The sequence below is a fragment of the Brassica napus genome, chromosome A3, assembly GCF_020379485.1.
Source record: "Brassica napus cultivar Da-Ae chromosome A3, Da-Ae, whole genome shotgun sequence".
Taxonomy (NCBI): Eukaryota; Viridiplantae; Streptophyta; class Magnoliopsida; order Brassicales; family Brassicaceae; genus Brassica; species Brassica napus.
In genome coordinates, this window is record NC_063436.1 from 24,410,437 (window position 1) to 24,430,364 (window position 19,928).

Here is a 19,928-nt window from a genome sequence, read left to right on the forward strand (position 1 = left end):
GTCGCCGACGATGAGATATCAGTTTAAGCTCTCCGGCGACGGCGATGAAGTTTTTAGAAGAAGTTTATGCGGTTCTCGGTTCGACTGTCCAGCGTTTCTGGTGGTCCAAAGTCGGAGGCGTTCTCGGTTATCTGATGAACCCTCCGGCGTGAAGACAGTACGGCGGTGAACGTGTGTGTACGTGCGGAGGCTCTGCAGGTTCGGAGCTCCGGCGGTAGTGTCTAGGGCGAACGGCCCGGTTTCTAGTTGTTTGGCCGTGTGGCCGTCGTGTATTTCCTGGGCTTGGCCCATTGTTTGTTTATGTCTTCTGGCCCGTTTCGTGGGTTTTGTTTAAATTCTGTTATCTTTGGGCTTCGGCCCTGGGCTTGGCCCATCTATTAATAAAAACAATTTGGGGAAAAAAAAAAAAAAAAGGAAAATGCGCACTTAAAGATAAGTAAGTTATGCTTTATACTTTGTAATAAATGCTATCAATTTAATTATAAAAGACAACAAATGAAGTAGTTAGAATTAGTTAAAAAATCTGTAAAAACGAAATAAAAATAAGTATTATTTTGTAATTTAGTTTTAATAGAATAGACACCTCAGTTAAGGTATGATCAATTTTAACCTCCTGCTCCAAGTTAACTCTTCTCACATTATTTCCCCCAACATCACTCTTCTTTTTATTGTTACCAGGAAATTTCTTTTTTTGGCTCAAGAATTTGTCTAGGAGCCTATTCCAGATACAGAGGAGAACAACCTAGCCGTCAAACATCACAAAGCCTTGTCTATCCAAGTTAAGAGGTTTGAGTTATTTAAATGTAGAAAAAGTCAACATGTTAAAAAGGTCTATGCTAGTTTGTATATCCAAGTGTAACCTGTACTTGTCCATATGCTATTAAGTACCTAATTTGCTTGGTTATCAAGAAAGCCTTTGGCTACGGAAATATTATGTCCATGAACATACTGAAAGAAGGCACGTAAGGCCTATCTACTACGTAATAAAATATCCAAAATTCACTATAAAACCAATGTAAACAAAAAGATGAAAGTAAATTAAAGGGTAATACAGCTTAATAACTTAAATGATCTGGGGACTGTAAGCACAGCATTCAAACTTACAACCTCTCCCAAATCTCTAACTGTAATCCGAAGAAGCACTTCTTCAACTTGATCACCGCACACCAATTCTCTTGTTTTTGCAGACATGTTTCCGCATTTTCCCGGCCACTGAAACTCGAGTGAATGTAGCTCGTCCCATAAAACTAGGATACTTCCACAACCATGGTTAGCTAACAGAATTGTTGTATGGTGGTTAACATGAGGCTTGGTACACACATCTTTCAAACCCTTAACACTGAACCAGTGTCCACACTCATACCACATAAGCTTGCTTTAAAAACACTAAACTTTACATTGTCTATAACGCACCAAGGTCCATTCCTAGTATAAGAAAACCCTGGATGTTCCTTCCATGTTCCTTGTTTGGGGTCAAACACATACTTTTTATGATTACTTGTGGTGGCCAATAGCTCTCCTCTACGAAGCTGAACCTCAGGGTAGTCGTTGTCTTCACTAAGGCTAGGCAATGGATTCCAAGTCTGAGACTTTAGGTCGAAAACCTCAGACTCCTCTGTCCCTCCTCCACCTCCAACTACATAAAGATGAATAACGGTAGAAACATCCTACACAACCAGCGATGGCTAGGAACAACATGAATATGACGTAAAGTCATCGCTGGTTGTGTAGGATGCTTCTACATGGGTCGACATCAAGGGATAACTAATGGTAGCGAGAAATACACAATTATCATGGCTTAAAATCTCTGATTTTTTCGGTAAACAAAGATGTAGACAAGCTGAAAGTCGAAAGAGAAAGAGAAGGAAGAAGAGATGAAGAAACAAAGGAAGATAGTTTATGGATTTATAAGGGAATGTTGTTGAAACTGCTGCAAGGTGCAAATGTCAGAAACATAAAATAGTAATGATGGGCACGTGTTCTTTGTTAATAAGATAGTACAGAGTAATAGAATAAGTGTGTCAAAAGTCAGACTATTACATGAAATTAAGGATTGATCTTAATTTCTATGAAATTTCTTTTTATTGTTATGACTTATCATTAACATTTGTTATATGTGAGTTCATGATTAGGATTCTAAAAGCATTAACATTTTTTTTCATTTGATTGGCTATTTATCTGGTGAAAAACCTAAATGACCTGGGTTTAAGTCTTTTGTATGAAATTGATGTAGTTAGATATATATAAAAAAAAGTATCTCAATTATAAAACTATCTAGAATAATTTATGAAATTGTATTCCAAAATGTGAAGAAGTCAAGTCTCATATAATAAGAAGTAATTCAAGCTTTAAGGTTTATTGAGTTTGGTACGGTTATATTAATTGTTAGGATTAATTTTCTCTTAACTGATTGTTAGGACTATATGATGTATAGACTGGCAAAAGATTTTTATTTTATCACTTTAAGGATAGTTAATTTCAACTATGTCTAATTGACTTCTCCATGTAATTAATCTTCGTGGTTTCCACTTCCAAACGAAATTGAATTTTTGGCTTATGAAAATTCATAGCTTACAACTGAATTTGTCTAGTTAATAACTATTGTTTTCAGATATATGGATGTGTAACAAGATAATATGAAAAACAAGGCTAGTCCTAAAATTTAAACCATAAAATATTCTAAATTTGATATCTTTCTTACAGTTTGAAGGCCTAACATTTTTTATATAATAACTCTTTAAAATGAAGATGCGAAAACTAATGTTAACGAAATGAAAGAATACTTTAGAGACAAACAAGAGAAATCAAATGCACAAGAAAAACACATAAGAAACTAGATTGGCTTCCTCTTCATTTAAAATTTTAATTTTAGTTTGAAACATAGTCTTCTAATAAAAAAATAATAGATACTTGATAATACATTTGATCAATAGCTACTTGGCCGAGCGGGTTACCGAGAGCAAGCTTGAGCTCGATCCAGCGATAGCAGGTGGTGATTGGAGCGTTTGGCCACTCTCAGAAGAGAAGATACTTATGTGAACCATGTCTCGTGTATATGAGAGAGGTGTGCAGTGTAGTTAGTGTAGCTGCTTAGTTAGGAATCTGATGATGATGATGATGATCTGATCTGTATGAGTTCTATGAATCGTTTTTGAAACTTTGAAGTAATTAATTGCTCATGATTTATTGATGAAAATAGATTCCTCTTCCTTACGCATTGACTGATTTGTTTTCATGTGGTATTAAATTTGTTTGATTAATTTATTGTCCATGATTGAACGATAGTGAAAATACAATGTGTTTCTTGGAGCACACTCCATCTTGTTGTTTGATGATGGCTTGATCAACTTTCAGGTGGGAATCTCATCTCACGGAAGCAGGCCAGACGTGAAACTTTCCCTCAACAAGGTGTGCTTGATCGCCCGTCTTCCCGGTGTCCTTCACGGTGGGAGTCGTTTGGCGGGGTTCCTGAGCAATGACATTTTTTTGGCATAAAAAAATTTTTCCAATAAAAATTAACCGGATTTATGGCTTTGCATCCTCTGAATAAAATAAGTCAGAATGGACTTCTACTATCGTTTAGATTTTATATTTAAATTATCAAACTTGATCAATCATAAGGTTTGATTTGAGTATTAAAATAATCACAATTTTTAAACTTAGTGTTTTCTTTTAAAAAGAAGTTGGTGTATTAAAATGAAAAAAAATACTAGACTCCATAGTAAAAAAATTGGGCATTAAAAAACTTAAATGAAATTTAATTGGGGTGTTTTAATTTATGGATTTTCCCATTTAAATACAATTGTTTTCATTGGTTTTGTGAGATATCCTAAGTTGTGAACTATGAATAAATATGTTCTTAGAAGCATCAAACATCGATAACGCTTTATTAATGACACAAAAATGTGCTGCGTTTCATAAGAAAAACTATAGTTGAGAAAAACATCCAAACAAAATTAAATAAAATGATTGCAGAAACATATAAACATATATATCCACAGAAGCAATTAGAGAGACATGAAGTTCTCAATGTCGTCAAATCCAACAACGTCCCATCTTTTGGTGTTGTAGCGGTTGGATTTTATGTAAACTTTTCTCAAATGATTCTTTTGTAGATTGTAAAGAAACACGTAGAAAAGAGTTGTAACTTGAGGTAAAACGATAAACTGGTCGTCGGGTCCAGTAATATGTTGAGGAACCAAGATAACGTCACCGTTTCTAGTTGTACCTTGTACCCTCAAACTCATGTTGTGGACTATATGCATTTTGACCATATTCATATGAGAAGGATGCAACACCAAAGTCTTCCTTGACCAACTATTCTTCTCTTCATCTTCCCTCACCCATAGTTCCATCACACCGTCTTTTACAAGATCGGAATAATCTAAAATAGCTAGTTTTCCATCGTATTCTATAATCTCAGTATAATAATACCGACACCAAAAGGCATCTTCAACATTTTGGAGCACGCTGATTTTTTCAGAACTAATATCGAATCTCACAAACACAGGAGAAAGCAAATCAGGAACCAAACCTAGGTAATACATACGCCCATTCATTGTCAATCCTTGTGTGAAAGGACTATGTTGTGGACATGGACTTGGTATCTTTCTCCATTGTCTAGACACACCTCCTCCTAGTGTGAAGACCCAATGCTCCATCCTTCGAACATTGTGTGTTGAAACTATGCAAACCACTTTATATTGATCATGAACTGGGTCGTGTCCGATACGGTATATGACCTTCCTAAACTTGTACTCTTCAGCTATAATGTTGGATTCTTCTATCTCAGGCAAGACAACAAGTTGCCTAGTGGTTGTGTTAAAAATTTGTGCATTTGTGCCATTTGTAAAGCACATCAACCCGCGATAAACGTGAGATACCGAGTAGCCTTTCATCGCTGAGATTGTCAAATCTTGGTCAATTACAAAGGAACTGTCCAAGTCAGGAGAAGAAGACGATGATACTAATATCTTTTCTTCGTCGAAGCCCAACCACATGTATATACGTGGCGATGATGAAAGGTTGGTGAAATATTGGGAACAAACAATGGATGACCAGAGCTTTGAGACTGCTTTGAACCTCATTAGAGATTTGGGAGGGAGTCTCGTGAAAATCTCTATCACGAGATCAAAAGGAATCTCCAGTAACGGTTCATGGCTCTTACATATGTCTCTACGTCTTCTTCTTCTTATTACCTTCGATCTCCTCTTCGTTCTTTTTGTGTCTCCTTGTAAGATGACTGCTAGGTCAAAAGAAAAAACCATATTTTTTTTAGTATCACGCAATATTGTTTGTGATAGAAAACACTGATTATGTGTTTTTTTTGGTATCTAATTTAAACCCGAGAAACATCCTTTTTCTTTTTGAATTAGGAACTAGGAACTTATTATTAAAACGTGGTTTGCTTTGCAAATAGTAAAATACTCACAGATATCAATTACTTGATTCGCAAGAATGCAAACATAACTAGAATTTTAACAAAAGAGATATTCTCTCAAGAAACCAAGAGATAATTTTACCAAAAAATTAATTATTAAAAGTTAACCGATAATGGCTTTGCAACCGCCAAATAGAACAAATCACAATGGACTTCTAATATTTTGTTTAAATTGTATTCTCTCTTAAGAAGCTAATGGCTTGCTTGATGCCAGGATGCACATATATTTCAATTCTCTTTCCATTAATACCTGAGTACATATACAAATTAGCTAGAGCAAAAACATTAAGCAGCTCCGACTTTGATCAGCTTCATTGTTAACGACAAGAGGGGAAGGATTAGATAAGTGAGAAGATGTGAAGCTCATAGATGATGATGGCTCCATTGCAGACAATCCAAACTGGAAACATCTATATAGGAATTTTTCTTTAACCCACATCTGATTATGTCAAGTAAATAAATACCATAAATAAATCAGCAAGAACATTAATCTTTCTTGCAAGATTTGTAAAGTGATCAAATTCTTTTTATATATAATTGCAAACAGTTTCATACAAAGTCATTTCTTGGAGTTCATCAAGAAACTAAAACTCCAACAATTTCTTTTGGAGGGCGAGAGACTCTCTTTAGACCTCCTCTCAACCCCATCATCATTCTACTCCACTTTCACTGGCTATTAATGTACTCTTCATAGTAATCATCACTTATAACCGACACAAACCTCTCCAGCCAAGGTAGCTGGTGTATATCTTTCATGGCTGCTTCAACATACGATGACTCTCTACATGGAGGCTGCGGCGGCGGGGACTGATAAAAAGTATGGTGATCACTGATATAAACCCACCACCCGCTAAGAACCTTTGGATCAGAGCAAGCTGAGATCTTTCTTGCTCTGAGTAAGCATCCATTACACTTGGCATTGAGCTGAATGCGTCCCAAGGCCATTGCTCAAGTTCTTGGATTGTGTTTTCTTGATATTCTTCTTCTTTTTCATCATCCCAAAAATCACAAGTGCAACTCTGTTGTCCTTCTCTGTACTCTCCTCCACAACAGTAGCAAAACCCATGCCCACACCTGCAACAAAAACACAAAGAGAGGTTTTCAACATTGATATGAGAAACATTCTGTGGAATGTAATGTAATGTCTTTACCTGCAAGTCATGTGGTTGCAGCCTTGAGCAAGCTCGACCATTACACGGCACTGGTGACACCGTCTCCACCTCTTATACCTAGCCAACCGATGCAATGTGATATCATCAACAGGAAGAATCTGAAACTCTTCACAGCGCATTTTCGCTTCCTCGAATGATCTGAAAGATGCGACAGGAAGAAACAATTTGCATTCTGAGGCAGAGAGATGATTGTTGCATTGAACTTGAGGACACCTGATGGGAACTTCTGAAGACTCTACTCTCCCTTGGACATATGTTTTCATGCAATGAGAACAGAACTTGTGAGTGCATTTCAATGTTAGCATTATCTCGGCTCGACGGTCTTCTCAGCAGATGGAGCAGTTCTCACCTTGTTTATTACCCACAACATCAACATTACAAATCCCAACCGCTACTCGAGCAAGGGTAAGAGCTTGGTCAAGATCACATAAAGGAGCAAGCTTTAGAACAAACCCATCAAGGCTACTTGTTTTCTCCAACACCCTTTCTCTCAGAGCTACAAAGATAGGGGTCTCAAGCTTCTCCTTATTGGTTATCTGCAAAAGCCATTTGATATAAAACAAACAAAGCTAACAAAAGAGAGATAATGAAACCATTTTGAAAAGAGGACTTGCCTGATTATAAAGCAGCTCTGAGTCAGTTACAGGCTACAGCAACCACAGAGTGGAGATTGTTCTCTAAAGCTACTGTAAGACCATCGAGTAAAGCTAAGTAGTTAGCTACAGAGTCTTGAGCATAAAAGTCCAGCTTCTTCTGGACCTGAATCAACTCAAAAATCTTCTCCTGACCTCTTCACACAACACGGAACTTGAATCTCCTCTCTCGGTTATTGAGACTCCGTTGAAGAACAACTTCACAGAGAACTCATCATCAAGTTCATCTCTTTTCTCCACTTTGGCTGTATTATCATCAGTTTCCTTTAACCATAGTTGTTCATCACCACAACAGCTTCTAAAATCTTCCTCATCTACTATGTGATTCAACGACAGCTCATCATCATGACAAGAAACCTTTTGATTCTCCATATTTGGCTACAAAAAGGTACAAACTTTCTTTACTTAGCAACAAACCAAGGAAGCCCAGCAAGAGCCAAACCTTGTGGACATCATCCAACCTCAAACCTAGAGAGAGAACATGAAAAAGACATGAACTTTACATTACAGATCAGCATAACAGCTAATCTTACACCAACAGATCAGCATAAATAAAATTCATTCAGACAATAACAAAAGATACAGCTTGATTTGTTCACCCACTGAAACCAACCAAACCCCTCAATTATTACATTAACTAAAGAGGAAAATTAATTAAATAATCAGCAAAAAACAACTAGAGACATGTTTAAGATCATCAAGGAAGAACACAAACCCAGAGATATCTTATCAAGTCGAGGGGGATTTACATTTACACTTGGAAACTAAAACTACAAATCAAATGTAGTCAAATATAAATTATATAATTAAACAATACATAAATAAATAGTTATGACCAAAAAAAAACTTCTCGCTACAGTGTCACACTAAATATAGCGTGGTATTGTAGCAAAAAGATAATCACACTAAAATGCAGTTAAATATGTAGTTGGATTAGAAAAAGAAAACATCAAATCAGACACTATTTTGGTGTATTGCAGTGTTGTTGGAGTTGGCCTGCAGTGTTGTGGCAAGGGAACAAACAATACAGAACAGAGGAAATAAACAAAACAGATGTGATTGCTAAAAGAACAAACCAAATAAATTGAACAATAACATCCCTTGAATGATGATCAAACTAATATAACATTGTTTTCACTACATTAAAAAAGCAATGTAATAGATAATATTATATAAGCCTATAAAAGAGTTTTCAGATATTATCAAACTTTTTTTTTGAAAAAACGTACACTGATGTATTAAACTTGTAGATAATATGTATCTTAACCAAGATGAAAATATATTTTCGGTTTGATGTATCAGACTAAGGAACAAAGTTATATTCCACTATTTGGCAAATATCATCACACATTGGCATTGTCGAGTTCAGTTAGTAGTAACGCACTGACAAAATAACCGGTGTGATCGGTTAGTGAGTTATTCTTATCGGAAATACACATTCTATGTACATATTTCACATATGTTGGCAAGTGCAATTATTCTGAGTGTACCCTGAAAGAAACACACTATATGGGCCTGTAGATAAAGCAAATAAGCAATATAGCCCAATATTAATAGATGGGCCAATCAAGTTTTCTCTTTTTATTATTATTATTATTATTATTATATTATAGTTTCTTAATAATTTGTTTAACTTAGCAATGTGTGCATTATTTTATTTTGACGATGATATATATATAACACAAGACATTTTCCCCTTATAAGAGTACTAAACTACGTGTATGGTTTCGGCATGATCCACACCCTCCACCCTATTAAACAAGAATAAGATAATGTGTAATACAATTCAAAACCTTTTGTATCTAACAATGTACACACACTGTCAATAAAATCAGGAATTTGATTCTCTAGCTAGTGTAATCCTTTTTTTTTCTTTTATTGATTTAGCCCATTATTTATCAGTGACTTCCCATACCAGCACCGATAATAGGCCGGCAGATATGCCTATATAAACCAACCAAAAGACAAAACATTGATTTCATCAAACATCAATACTATATTCTAATGGCTACCAAACTCGTCTACATTCTCCTCATCCTATTCACATTCACCGTATCTCCGGCGATCTCAACCGCCCCGAAAGATTGCGACCTCGGCTCGGAGAATCCGTGCATCAACAAATCTAAGGCTTTACCACTCAAAATCGTAGCCATTGTAGCTATCCTCACGACAAGCTTGATAGGTGTAATGACTCCTCTTTTCAGCCGTTACATTTCTTTCATCCATCCTGACGGCAACGGTTTCATGATCTTGAAGTGTTTTTCTTCCGGAATCATCCTAGGAACTGGTTTCATGCACGTTTTGCCTGACTCTTTCGAGATGTTGTCATCAAAATGTCTTAATGATGATCCGTGGCATAAGTTTCCTTTTGCGGGATTTGTCGCTATGGTGTCCGGTCTAGTCACTCTAGCCATTGACTCCGTTACCACCAGCCTTTATACCGTCAAAAACACAGTCGGACAAGGGCCTGAAGAGTATGGCATTGATCAAGAGAAGGCGACTCACACTAGCCACGGTTATGGTGTTGTGCTAGCAACTAAAGATAATGGATCTTCTGATCCACAACTTCTACGGTACCGTGTCATTGCTATGGTTAGTGTAAATGAAAATAATTTGAGCGACGTTACATTTTAAATAAAATAATACTTTGATATATATCTTGAACCAAATTATGAAATTCATGGATAGGTATTGGAGCTTGGGATTTTATTTCATTCCATGGTCATTGGACTATCTCTAGGAGCAACTAATGATGCATGCACCATTAAAGGACTCATAATAGCTCTTTGCTTCCATCACCTGTTCGAAGGCATAGGTCTCGGTGGCTGCATCCTCCAGGTACAAATATACATTCATATTCTCTTATCTCAAATTATTAGTTAGAGATTTATCTTCATATATATGTACACAATTTATGTGAAACAGGCAGATTTTAGAAATGTGAAGAAGTTCTTGATGGCATTCTTTTTCGCTGGAACAACACCTAGTGGTATCTTTCTTGGGATCGCATTGTCAAGTATCTATAGAGATAACAGTCCAACGGCGTTGATAACGATTGGGCTGTTAAATGCTTGCTCGGCGGGAATGCTCATCTACATGGCCCTCGTCGACCTTCTGGCTACCGAGTTCATGGGATCAATGCTCCAAGGTAGCATCAAGCTTCAGATCAAGTGCTTTGCGGCTGCTTTGCTCGGCTGCGCCGTAATGTCTGTCGTCGCCAAGTGGGCTTAAAACACTCTAATTAACATAATTAATCAATTATTTGATTCATTATATACATTCAAGGTGAAAATGATTCGCCTCTGTACATTTGAGGGTGTAGTTTTTAATTTTATTCCATACATTTTATTTGTATATTGACATATTGATTATTGACATGGCAATATGGCATTGTAAGAGTTTGAAATCTACTCTATTAATAGAGTCCTACTTTTTATTTACTTAAAAATGTTGTCATTTTAATTTGGATATATTCACAATTCTTTAGAGTAATTATAACATTCCTTATTATAGCTTATACAATATAACTTCTGTTTAAAAAACAAAGTATATTCTTAAATTTGATTCTTCTGTCTGGACCTATTCACAAAAATAACTTCGTATTTGAATCGTTGACTGTGTAAACTGTAAACTAAGGAAGAAAGAGTTGAGAATGTTCTGTGTGTTATTGATCACGTAGAATGTACATATATACTCAATACAATGTGATCTCAACATAATAGATCTTCTCTTATCCGAGATATACTCGTGCTTATCGTATAACAACTAACTTACTCTCCAAGTATCGTATATTCTATCCAACATTATCCCATAACTATCGCTAACACTCCCCCTCAAGTTGGTGCATGGAGGTTCTCAACACCCAACTTGGACAGCAGATAGTGAAAAGCAGGTGCTCCCAACGCCTTGGTCATGATGTCTGCTAACTGCTCTGTTGTGCGTACATGCCGCGTCACGGTTGACTTGTCTTGAACTGCATCTCTAACACTGTGACAGTCAGCTTCGATGTGTTTCGTACGCTCATGAAATACAGGATTTGCTGCGATGTACAATGCTGACTTGCTGTCACAGAACATCTGCATTGGCGAAGTGTGTTCAACACCCAAGTCTTTCAGAAGTCGCTTGAGCCACTTAAGCTCTCGTAACGCCACTGCCATGGACCTGTACTCTGCTTCAGCCGAGGAGTGAGACACCGTATCTTGTTTCTTTGTCTTCCAGGAGATGGGAGATGTACCTAACAACACGATGAAAGACGACAGTGAACGCCGAGACTTCGGACAAGCCGCCCAATCTGCATCGCAGAACACACGAAGACGTAGGTCACTTACGGCTTTCAGCATAATGCCTTGACCAGGTGTCCCCTTCAGATATCGTATTACTCGAACCACTGCATCCCAGTGTGCTTCTCTTGGATGTTGCATGACCTGCGAGAGCACATGAACCGCATAGCTCAGCTCTGGCCTTGTTATGACCAAATAGACAAGTTTACCGACAAACCGTCGAAACCTTGCTGGATTCTTATAGAACTCTCCTTTATCCGACAAGAGCTTGTGATTCTGTTCCATTGGAGTTGCCACCGGCTTGCAGCCAAGCAGGCCTGCCTCAGCGACTATATCTAAAGCATATTTCCTCTGAGTCAAGAACATCCCTTGTGGTCCTCTTGCAATCTCAATGCCAAGAAAATATTTTGCTTTGCCCAAGTCTTTCATCTTGAAGCATTCACTTAGGTAGTCTTTAAACTTCGTCACCATCTTCAAATCATTGCCGGCTATGATCAAGTCATCCACATATACAAGAACACGCAGCGATCTGTCTCCCTTAACGTAAGTGAAGAGAGAGTAGTCAGAGTAGGATTGCTTGAAGCCAAATCTCTTCAACGCACTTGTCAGCTTCGCAAACCAGCAGCGTGGCGCCTGTTTCAGTCCGTACAAGGACTTTCTCAAGCGACACACCTTGCCCTCTTCACCCTTTTGGAACCCAGGAGGCATTTTCATGTAAACCTCTTCTTCAAGATCTCCATGTAGGAAGGCATTGTGCACATCCATCTGGTGTACCTCCCAGTTCTTAGCAGCGGCCACTTCCAGCAACGTACGAACCGTGGTTAACTTTGCTACCGGCGCGAAGGTCTCGTAGTAATCATGTCCTTCTACTTGCCTGTTTCCACACACGACTAGCCTGGCCTTGGGTCTTTCCACCGTACCATCGGCATTGAACTTGTACTTATAGATCCACATACATGCCAGTGCCTTCTTTCCCTTAGGCAAGCTTGTCACATCCCATGTCCTCTGTTCTTCAAGAGCTACTACTTCAGCCGACATTGCCTCTCTAAAGCGTGGATCTAGCATCGCTTCTTTGAAGTTTCGTGGCTCTATTTCTGAAGATATAGCTGCAAGGAACACTTGATGTTTCTCAGAGAATAGTGCATCGGTGACATACGCTGAGATAGGATATGAGGACGTACCTTGGACCGTCGAAGACCGTGATGGAGTGGCTGGTGGAACGAGAGTGGCGTTATGTTTATCAAGACATTGCGAGTTATACGCAACATAGTCTTTAAGCCTGACAGAAGGTTGTGAGACTCGATGTCCTCTCCCTAGTTGTTCCTCTTGAGAACTATCGCTAACCTCTGTCACTACTGCTGCAGGAGCTTCAGCTTCTGTCTCAGTTACTGCTGCTGCGGGAGCTTCAACAACGGCAGCGGGAGCTATGTCAACATCACCATCACTCCCCCTTAACTCCTCAGCCGGGGTTTCACTGTATATCTCCTCCATACCAAGAGGAACTGACGGAGCAGGGTCTGTAGAAGAGACAACAGTGTCCATGTCAAACGGAAAAGAATCCTCATTGAATACTACGTCACGAGAGACAAAAAACTCGTGACTTTCCAAGTCATACAGCTTCCAACCTCGTTTCCCAAAAGGATATCCAACGAAAGCACACCTTCTACTCCTCTCTTTGAACTTGTCCTTGTCACGAGAAGCCTTGTGAGCAAAGCACAAGCACCCGAAAACCTTGATCTCATCATACGATGGAGACTTGCCAAACAAGCACTCATATGGCGTCTTCCCGTGTAGTAAACTGGATGGTGTCCTGTTAATCACGTGTGCCGCTGCAAGGACACATTCTCCCCAAAATTTGATAGGAAGATTGGCTTGAAACATCAACGATCGCGAGACGTTCAGTATATGGCGATGTTTACGTTCGACCCTACCGTTCTGCTGTGGGGTTGACACACACGAAGTTTGATGAATGATACCGTTCGCTGAGAAGTACTTCGAGAGACACATGAACTCAGTCCCGTTGTCACTCCTGACCTTCTGAACAGATTTCCCGAACTGTCTTTGAACCAATGCGCAGAAGTTTGGCAAGATCGTCTTAACCTCTGATTCTCAAGAAGCAGATGAATCCACACAGCTCGGGAATAGTCGTCGACAATGGTAAGAAAATAAACAGAACCGCAAGAGGATGGCTCACGGTAAGGACCCCAAAGATCGACATGAATCAACTCAAATGCAACAGAGGCTTTATTAAAACTTTCAGAAAACACCCCACGGGTTTGTTTGGATTTAAAACAAATCTCACAACCACCAAACTTCTCCTTATTATCTAAAACACCAGAAACAAAAGGCAAATGTCCTAAAACACCAAAGGCGGGATGTCCTAATCTCCGATGCCACATTGTCTTGTCTTCAGCAGCTTTAACTCTATAACCTCGTGCCAAAGTAACATCCCGATAAACATAAACTCCACCTCGTTCTTCACCGGCTCCAATCAGGGTCCTCGTAAAACGGTCCTGCAACACACAAAGAGTGTCAGTAAACACAGCCAGACAACCAGTCTGCTTGATCAGTTTTGCGACCGACAGCAACGTGCAGTTCAAGTTAGGAACAAACAAAACATTTCTTAATGTAAGCTTATCAGAAAGTCGCAATAAACCGCTCTTGGATGCCTTTACTTGGCTCCCATCAGCAAAGCTAACGGGACAGTACACTATATCCACGGTTTCGGTGAGCAGACCGAGATCACCGGTCATATGATGAGATGCTCCGGTGTCAAGGATCACTTCACCCGTTTGTCGCTTACCATTTAGCTTGTCAGAAATAGGTGTCGGTTTTTGTTGCTCAAGTAGGGCAGCCAATGATGCCCACTGCTCAGCTGATAGACCCGGAACTCCAGACCCTGTTGCTGCTTGAGCTACGTTAGAGCGAGGCTGCTGACCACGACCTCGTCCTCTTCCTTTGCCTCGACCTCCTCCTTGATTACGTTCTGTCCACCAGTCCGGAAAGCCAATAAGTTGCCAGCAATCCTTCTTGTCATGCCCAGAACGCCCACAGTGAGAGCACACCACTGAGCCTCCACGATTGCGACCAGCTAGACCATTCATCGTCGCATTCTCCATAGGACTAGTTTCAGCTTGTGACAAGAAACCCACTGCGTCTTGCTTCCCTTCAGTGCGAGACGATGAGAGACGTCTCTCCTCCCTCACCACTCTCTGATACACTGAGTCGAGATCCGGTAGTGGCTCCATTCCGATGATGTTAGTGCACACGTTACCAAAGCGCGCATCGTCAAGTCCCATCAGAAATGTGTGCACCTTCTCTTCCTCATATTCTGCGACTATTTTATCGGCAGCTCCGCACGTACACTTAGGAAGAGGCTTGTAGTTGAGCAGCTCTTCCCACTTCAAAACAAGACGGCCAAAGTAGTCCATCACAGAGGCACCACCTTGCTTGCACGCCGACAATTCGGATCTCAGTTGGTGCACACGCACTGCGTTTCCAACCGAGAATCTCTTTCTTAAATCACCCCACATCTTGCAAGCGTCAGGCGTGAACGTCACGGTAGATCTGACCGCAGGGGATATGGACGCTCTCATCCATCCAACAATCATGGAATTCACCGTCTTCCACATCTCTGCTTCAGCTGGCTGTTCAGTCTCACTCGGCATTTTCAGTGTACCGTCAATGAAACCGAACTTGCGCTTCGCACGGAGCGCGTTCTCCAATTCAGACGACCACTCACCATAGTTCTCTCCAGTCAACAAGACTGGGGAGATGGACACTCCTGGGTTATCAGACGGAGCAAGAAAGTATGGTGACATACGGTCGGGTTCGCTACTTGCGGATTTGACAATATCTTTAGACATGATTTTGTTCTCAACGTTTCCTTATAAAAGATCTTTTTCAGAAAGGCTCTGATACCATGTAAACTAAGGAAGAAAGAGTTGAGAATGTTCTGTGTGTTATTGATCACGTAGAATGTACATATATACTCAATACAATGTGATCTCAACATAATAGATCTTCTCTTATCCGAGATATACTCGTGCTTATCGTATAACAACTAACTTACTCTCCAAGTATCGTATATTCTATCCAACATTATCCCATAACTATCGCTAACATAAACTATATTTCTTTTGGTAAAATTAAACTATAATTCCTTTGAAAATATTAACCAAATTTAACCAATACGACATACTTATCAATTATTCAAACATTTACACAGTTTATACGGTTTCTCTTTACAAGTTTCAATTTTTTCTTCTCCTCATTATCTCATGTTTGAATCTGTTGAAGTAACTCTAAATAATAACTAAGTTCAAAAAAAACTAAATGATAATAATTTCTTCTCCACACTGTAATGGATGTATTGTTTCTCATAAAACAAATTTACCCATACCTCATCTTCATTCATATGTGGATGATTGAATTCTTTTTTTTTTTTGAATGAATGAAAAGAATTAGTTTACCCATACTGTAATGATTGAATTCATCAACATCTATAATAAATTTTTGCAATTTGTATTAGTTTACTTTTCATGTGTTCAAGAATTAATATATTTAACATTTTAAAAATATTTTTTCACTTTATTGTCACAAATATTATATATAAAAAAATTATATATAATAAAAATAAAATGATATGTTTAATATATTGTTTATCATAAACTTTCAATATTTTAAATAAAAATTAATTAAAATATAGTTTTCTTTGATTATAAAAAATATTAAAAATCAAATAATTTAAAATATAAAAAATATAAAAATTCAAATTAAATAATCAAAATATAATTGTCATTCACATGAATCAATATCTACCATTTTGGTTCATAGAGTCCGTATAAGTCTGCAGATGTCAAAAAAAAAAAATATATATATATATATATATAATCTGAGTAACGCAGATAAGAATCTAGTAATAATTACATATGACCTTGTAAATGTTTTTGTAAGAATCTGGGATTTATTCTTCTTTGGATATTATTGGGTTTTGCTTATTAATCATCAGTGGTAGTTATAAATTAGGTCTGAATTCTGAAACTACAGTGCCATGGATATCAAAGCTATACGGATTAATGCTATATCTCATATTAGAATTTTATTGGCTTAAAATTAAATTACACAGTATTCATGACAACTACCAACATTAACAAACACATATAGGGCCACGGATAGGGTACTCTAAAAATAGCATAAACTCATTAATAACAAACTAAAGCACATAAAATTGTATGTCTTACATTTCTTTAAAATGACCTCTTAAGTCTCTAACCATATTCTGTCAGATTGGATACACGAGAATCATCTATATATTTATATATTTATCGGATTACTTATGTACATATTTGAGCTTATCCTTTTTACCAAAAATATATATATATATATTTGAACTTATCCATTGTGCCCTATAAACTACAATAAAATACATAGTAATTAATCAAATTGCATATATGTAGTTCATTCCACTTCATTTTTTTCAGAGAACACGGTAAATGGAATGACTGAAGAATAGACTATATAAGTTATGCCAACTGGAATATTTGTAAATTTTGAGTCTCTAGTATCAATTATATTAGAGAACCGGTTTAGACTGGTTCGATACATTATTTATGTTAGATTGTATTTTGGTTTACTCTGATTCAAGGGTATATATACCATGTAATGTACACTTGATTGTGATGAGGAATCAGAAACAGTTTGACGATATCTTTTGGATTATGTTTCACTAATATGGTATCAGAGCAATGCTTCCAGCTCTCTCTGTGATTCCTCTTTCTTCTTCGATCGATTCTTCGTTTTCTCTTCGCATTCTAGCTTCGATCATCCTCATCATCGTCTTCTTGAGCTGACGAACTGAGCCATTTCATTCTTTTATCATCTTGTACTATTCATTTCAAGGATATGTAAATGAATTTTGAACACGGTGTTACAGCGACTTAATATAGTTTTAGCATTATCTTTTGTAAAATTATATACTTTTCTTTATATATTAATTGAGAACATTATAACATATGGGTTTTGTCCAGTTCAAAAAAAAAACATATGAGTTATGTTATGTATCACAGTATAATAATTATTAGAGATTTTAAAGAAATATATGGGTTTATCTAAATATATATTGTATTCTTATTAAACTAGCCAAAAAGTAATATACTTGCCAAATATTGAAATATTTACATTAATTTATTTAACAGTTTCCGAAACGAGATATAGGGATTTTGTCACGTTGGTGGAGTATATATGAGTTTGGCACGTAGTGCTTCGTGCTTGTCCAACCATATGAAAACGTGGAAACTAAAGCGACAATTAAACGATATTATAAACCCAATTTTGATTTCTTTACTTCTTTATTTATCCTTTGACCCAAAAAATCGAAATGACAAAACAGAAATTTTCCGAAGTTGACATATAAGGAGGCATGACTTTAATAATGGGGAAATTAGATACATACTCGGTATGAGAATGACCAGTATTACAGGATAATATAAATAAATTTATTTTCCTTTGCTATGATTTTCATGCTTATTTTCATGACAATCAATCTAATCAGTATAAAATTAATACAAAATAGATTCCCTTTTTCATAGTATAGGCTTTTTCGAGTGTTGATTGTGTCTCCGTTAGAAGTTAAAACATTTACAGACATAAAGAAGAGATGTGTTAATTAGGGCAAAGAAACTTTAAACCAAAAGAAAAAAAGGAACACAACCTTTGAGAAATAATTCAAAGAAAAGAAGGCATGTAACTGAACAGAATTCAAGAAGAGTGAGAATCACTGAATCAGTGCTCTTGTCCGAAGGCTGGAAGAGTGAAAATAGTCGGTTTTGCATTGTGCGATCTATTCTGCGAATGATGTCTTGTGCTGTCTGAGACATTTTTTTTCTTTTGACATCAAGTCTGAGACTTATATACATGTAAAAGTTTGCAGTAACTTTCCACCTACCTCATTGGTTTGTTTGCCTTTTTTCTTTGGCTATAAGCCATAAGAGAATCTTCAACTCCATTTCATATGCCAAAATAGAATTTGAAGTAAAAATAATCTATTCTATTTTCTACTTCATTTTAGAGTTCTATTTCAAAGTAACAAAATGGAATGGTATATTGGAAATGCTCTAATTTCATCAGTTTAATCTTGTGTTTTGATTTTTTCATGTCATAGTTATTCAAAACAGTCCTAATATTACATGAAAATTGTACATAAATCAGCCATTTTTTTAATTATAAACTAGAGATTGATCCACGCACTTACATTTTTATACATTGATATTTATTTTTTATAATTAGTGTTATATGTTTTAGATGTGTTGTAATATAACTAAGTGTATTCAAAAGACCTAAACCGAATCAGGTAATACGGTTATTTTGGTACAAATATTCAAACCCGTTTCAGATACATTTTTTTATTTAGATATTTTTAGGTTTATATACATTAAGACCGAACTCATCCAAACCTAGAAGAACCCAACTCAAAACCCACATATAAATTTATAATATTCAAACGATGCTTAATTTCAAAAAACAATGATACCCGAAAGAAACAATTTGTACCTAAATGGATAGCCAATGTTCATGCCTAACTAATTTTATAAACTAATAAAAAGGATACTTTCTATGTGTTTGGTTAAATCAAGTGAAATAGAAGAAACAAAATTATTTAGTAAAATACTTATATGGAGTGGAAAATTAAGTGATAATAAATATAATATATTTTTATTATTTTTATTTAAGTTATTATTTTATTCACAAAAGCATGTTTTTGATTATGTTTTTGGCTACTTAATTTTCCACCGATTGAAACTAAAATAATTTTTTTAGTAAAACAAACTAAACCGAACGTTTAACCATATGTAGGGGTGTCAAAATGGGTCATGACTCATGGGTTGATCCAACCCAATTTGATCCATTAACCCAAATGAACTGTTTATTTTTGATCCAATGGGTTAATGGGTTAAAAAGTTAATGGGTTAACAGGTTAATGGGTTAACAAGTTAAGAGGTTAACAAGTTAATGGGTTTATTGGGTTGAGTCAACTCTGACCCATTTTGTTTTCAATTAAAAAAAACCATGAGTAAACTCAATTCTAAAGTTTGATAAAATTAGAAAATCATGAGTTTCTCTAAAGTCCAATCATTTATTCGGTGGTAAAATGCGTTTCCCGCCAAAACCGCAAAATACGTTTTTCCGCCAAAACGTGTTTTCCTGCAAAAACTACAAAATAAGTTTTCCTGCCAAAACTGCAAAACTCGTTTTCCCGCAAAAACGCAATTTCCCGCCAAAACTGAAAAACTAATTTTCCCGCAAAAAACGCATTTTTCCGCCAAAACCGCATAAACCCATTTTCCCGCCAAAACTGCAAAAACGCATTTTCCCGCCAAAACCG

At 36.9% G+C, this 19,928-nt stretch overlaps 2 protein-coding genes and 1 pseudogene across 2 annotated transcripts; 1 reads left to right on the forward strand and 2 right to left on the reverse strand.

The window, feature by feature from the left end:
• Positions 1–442: 442 nt before the first annotated feature.
• LOC106378776 (F-box/kelch-repeat protein At4g19930-like) lies at positions 443–5,735 on the reverse strand. Its single transcript, XM_013818855.2, has one exon. The coding sequence runs from the start codon at positions 5,265–5,267 to the stop codon at positions 4,008–4,010; it is 1,260 nt and encodes a 419-aa protein (XP_013674309.2). The 5' UTR covers positions 5,268–5,735; the 3' UTR covers positions 443–4,007.
• A 218-nt stretch (positions 5,736–5,953) lies between these two features.
• On the reverse strand, positions 5,954–8,948 carry LOC106419671 (annotated as a pseudogene).
• A 176-nt stretch (positions 8,949–9,124) lies between these two features.
• LOC106419700 (fe(2+) transport protein 2) lies at positions 9,125–10,705 on the forward strand. The gene is made up of 3 exons (XM_013860510.3): positions 9,125–9,857; positions 9,954–10,103; positions 10,191–10,705. The coding sequence occupies exons 1-3, from the start codon at positions 9,270–9,272 to the stop codon at positions 10,494–10,496; spliced, it is 1,044 nt and encodes a 347-aa protein (XP_013715964.1). The 5' UTR covers positions 9,125–9,269; the 3' UTR covers positions 10,497–10,705.
• Positions 10,706–19,928: the final 9,223 nt, after the last annotated feature.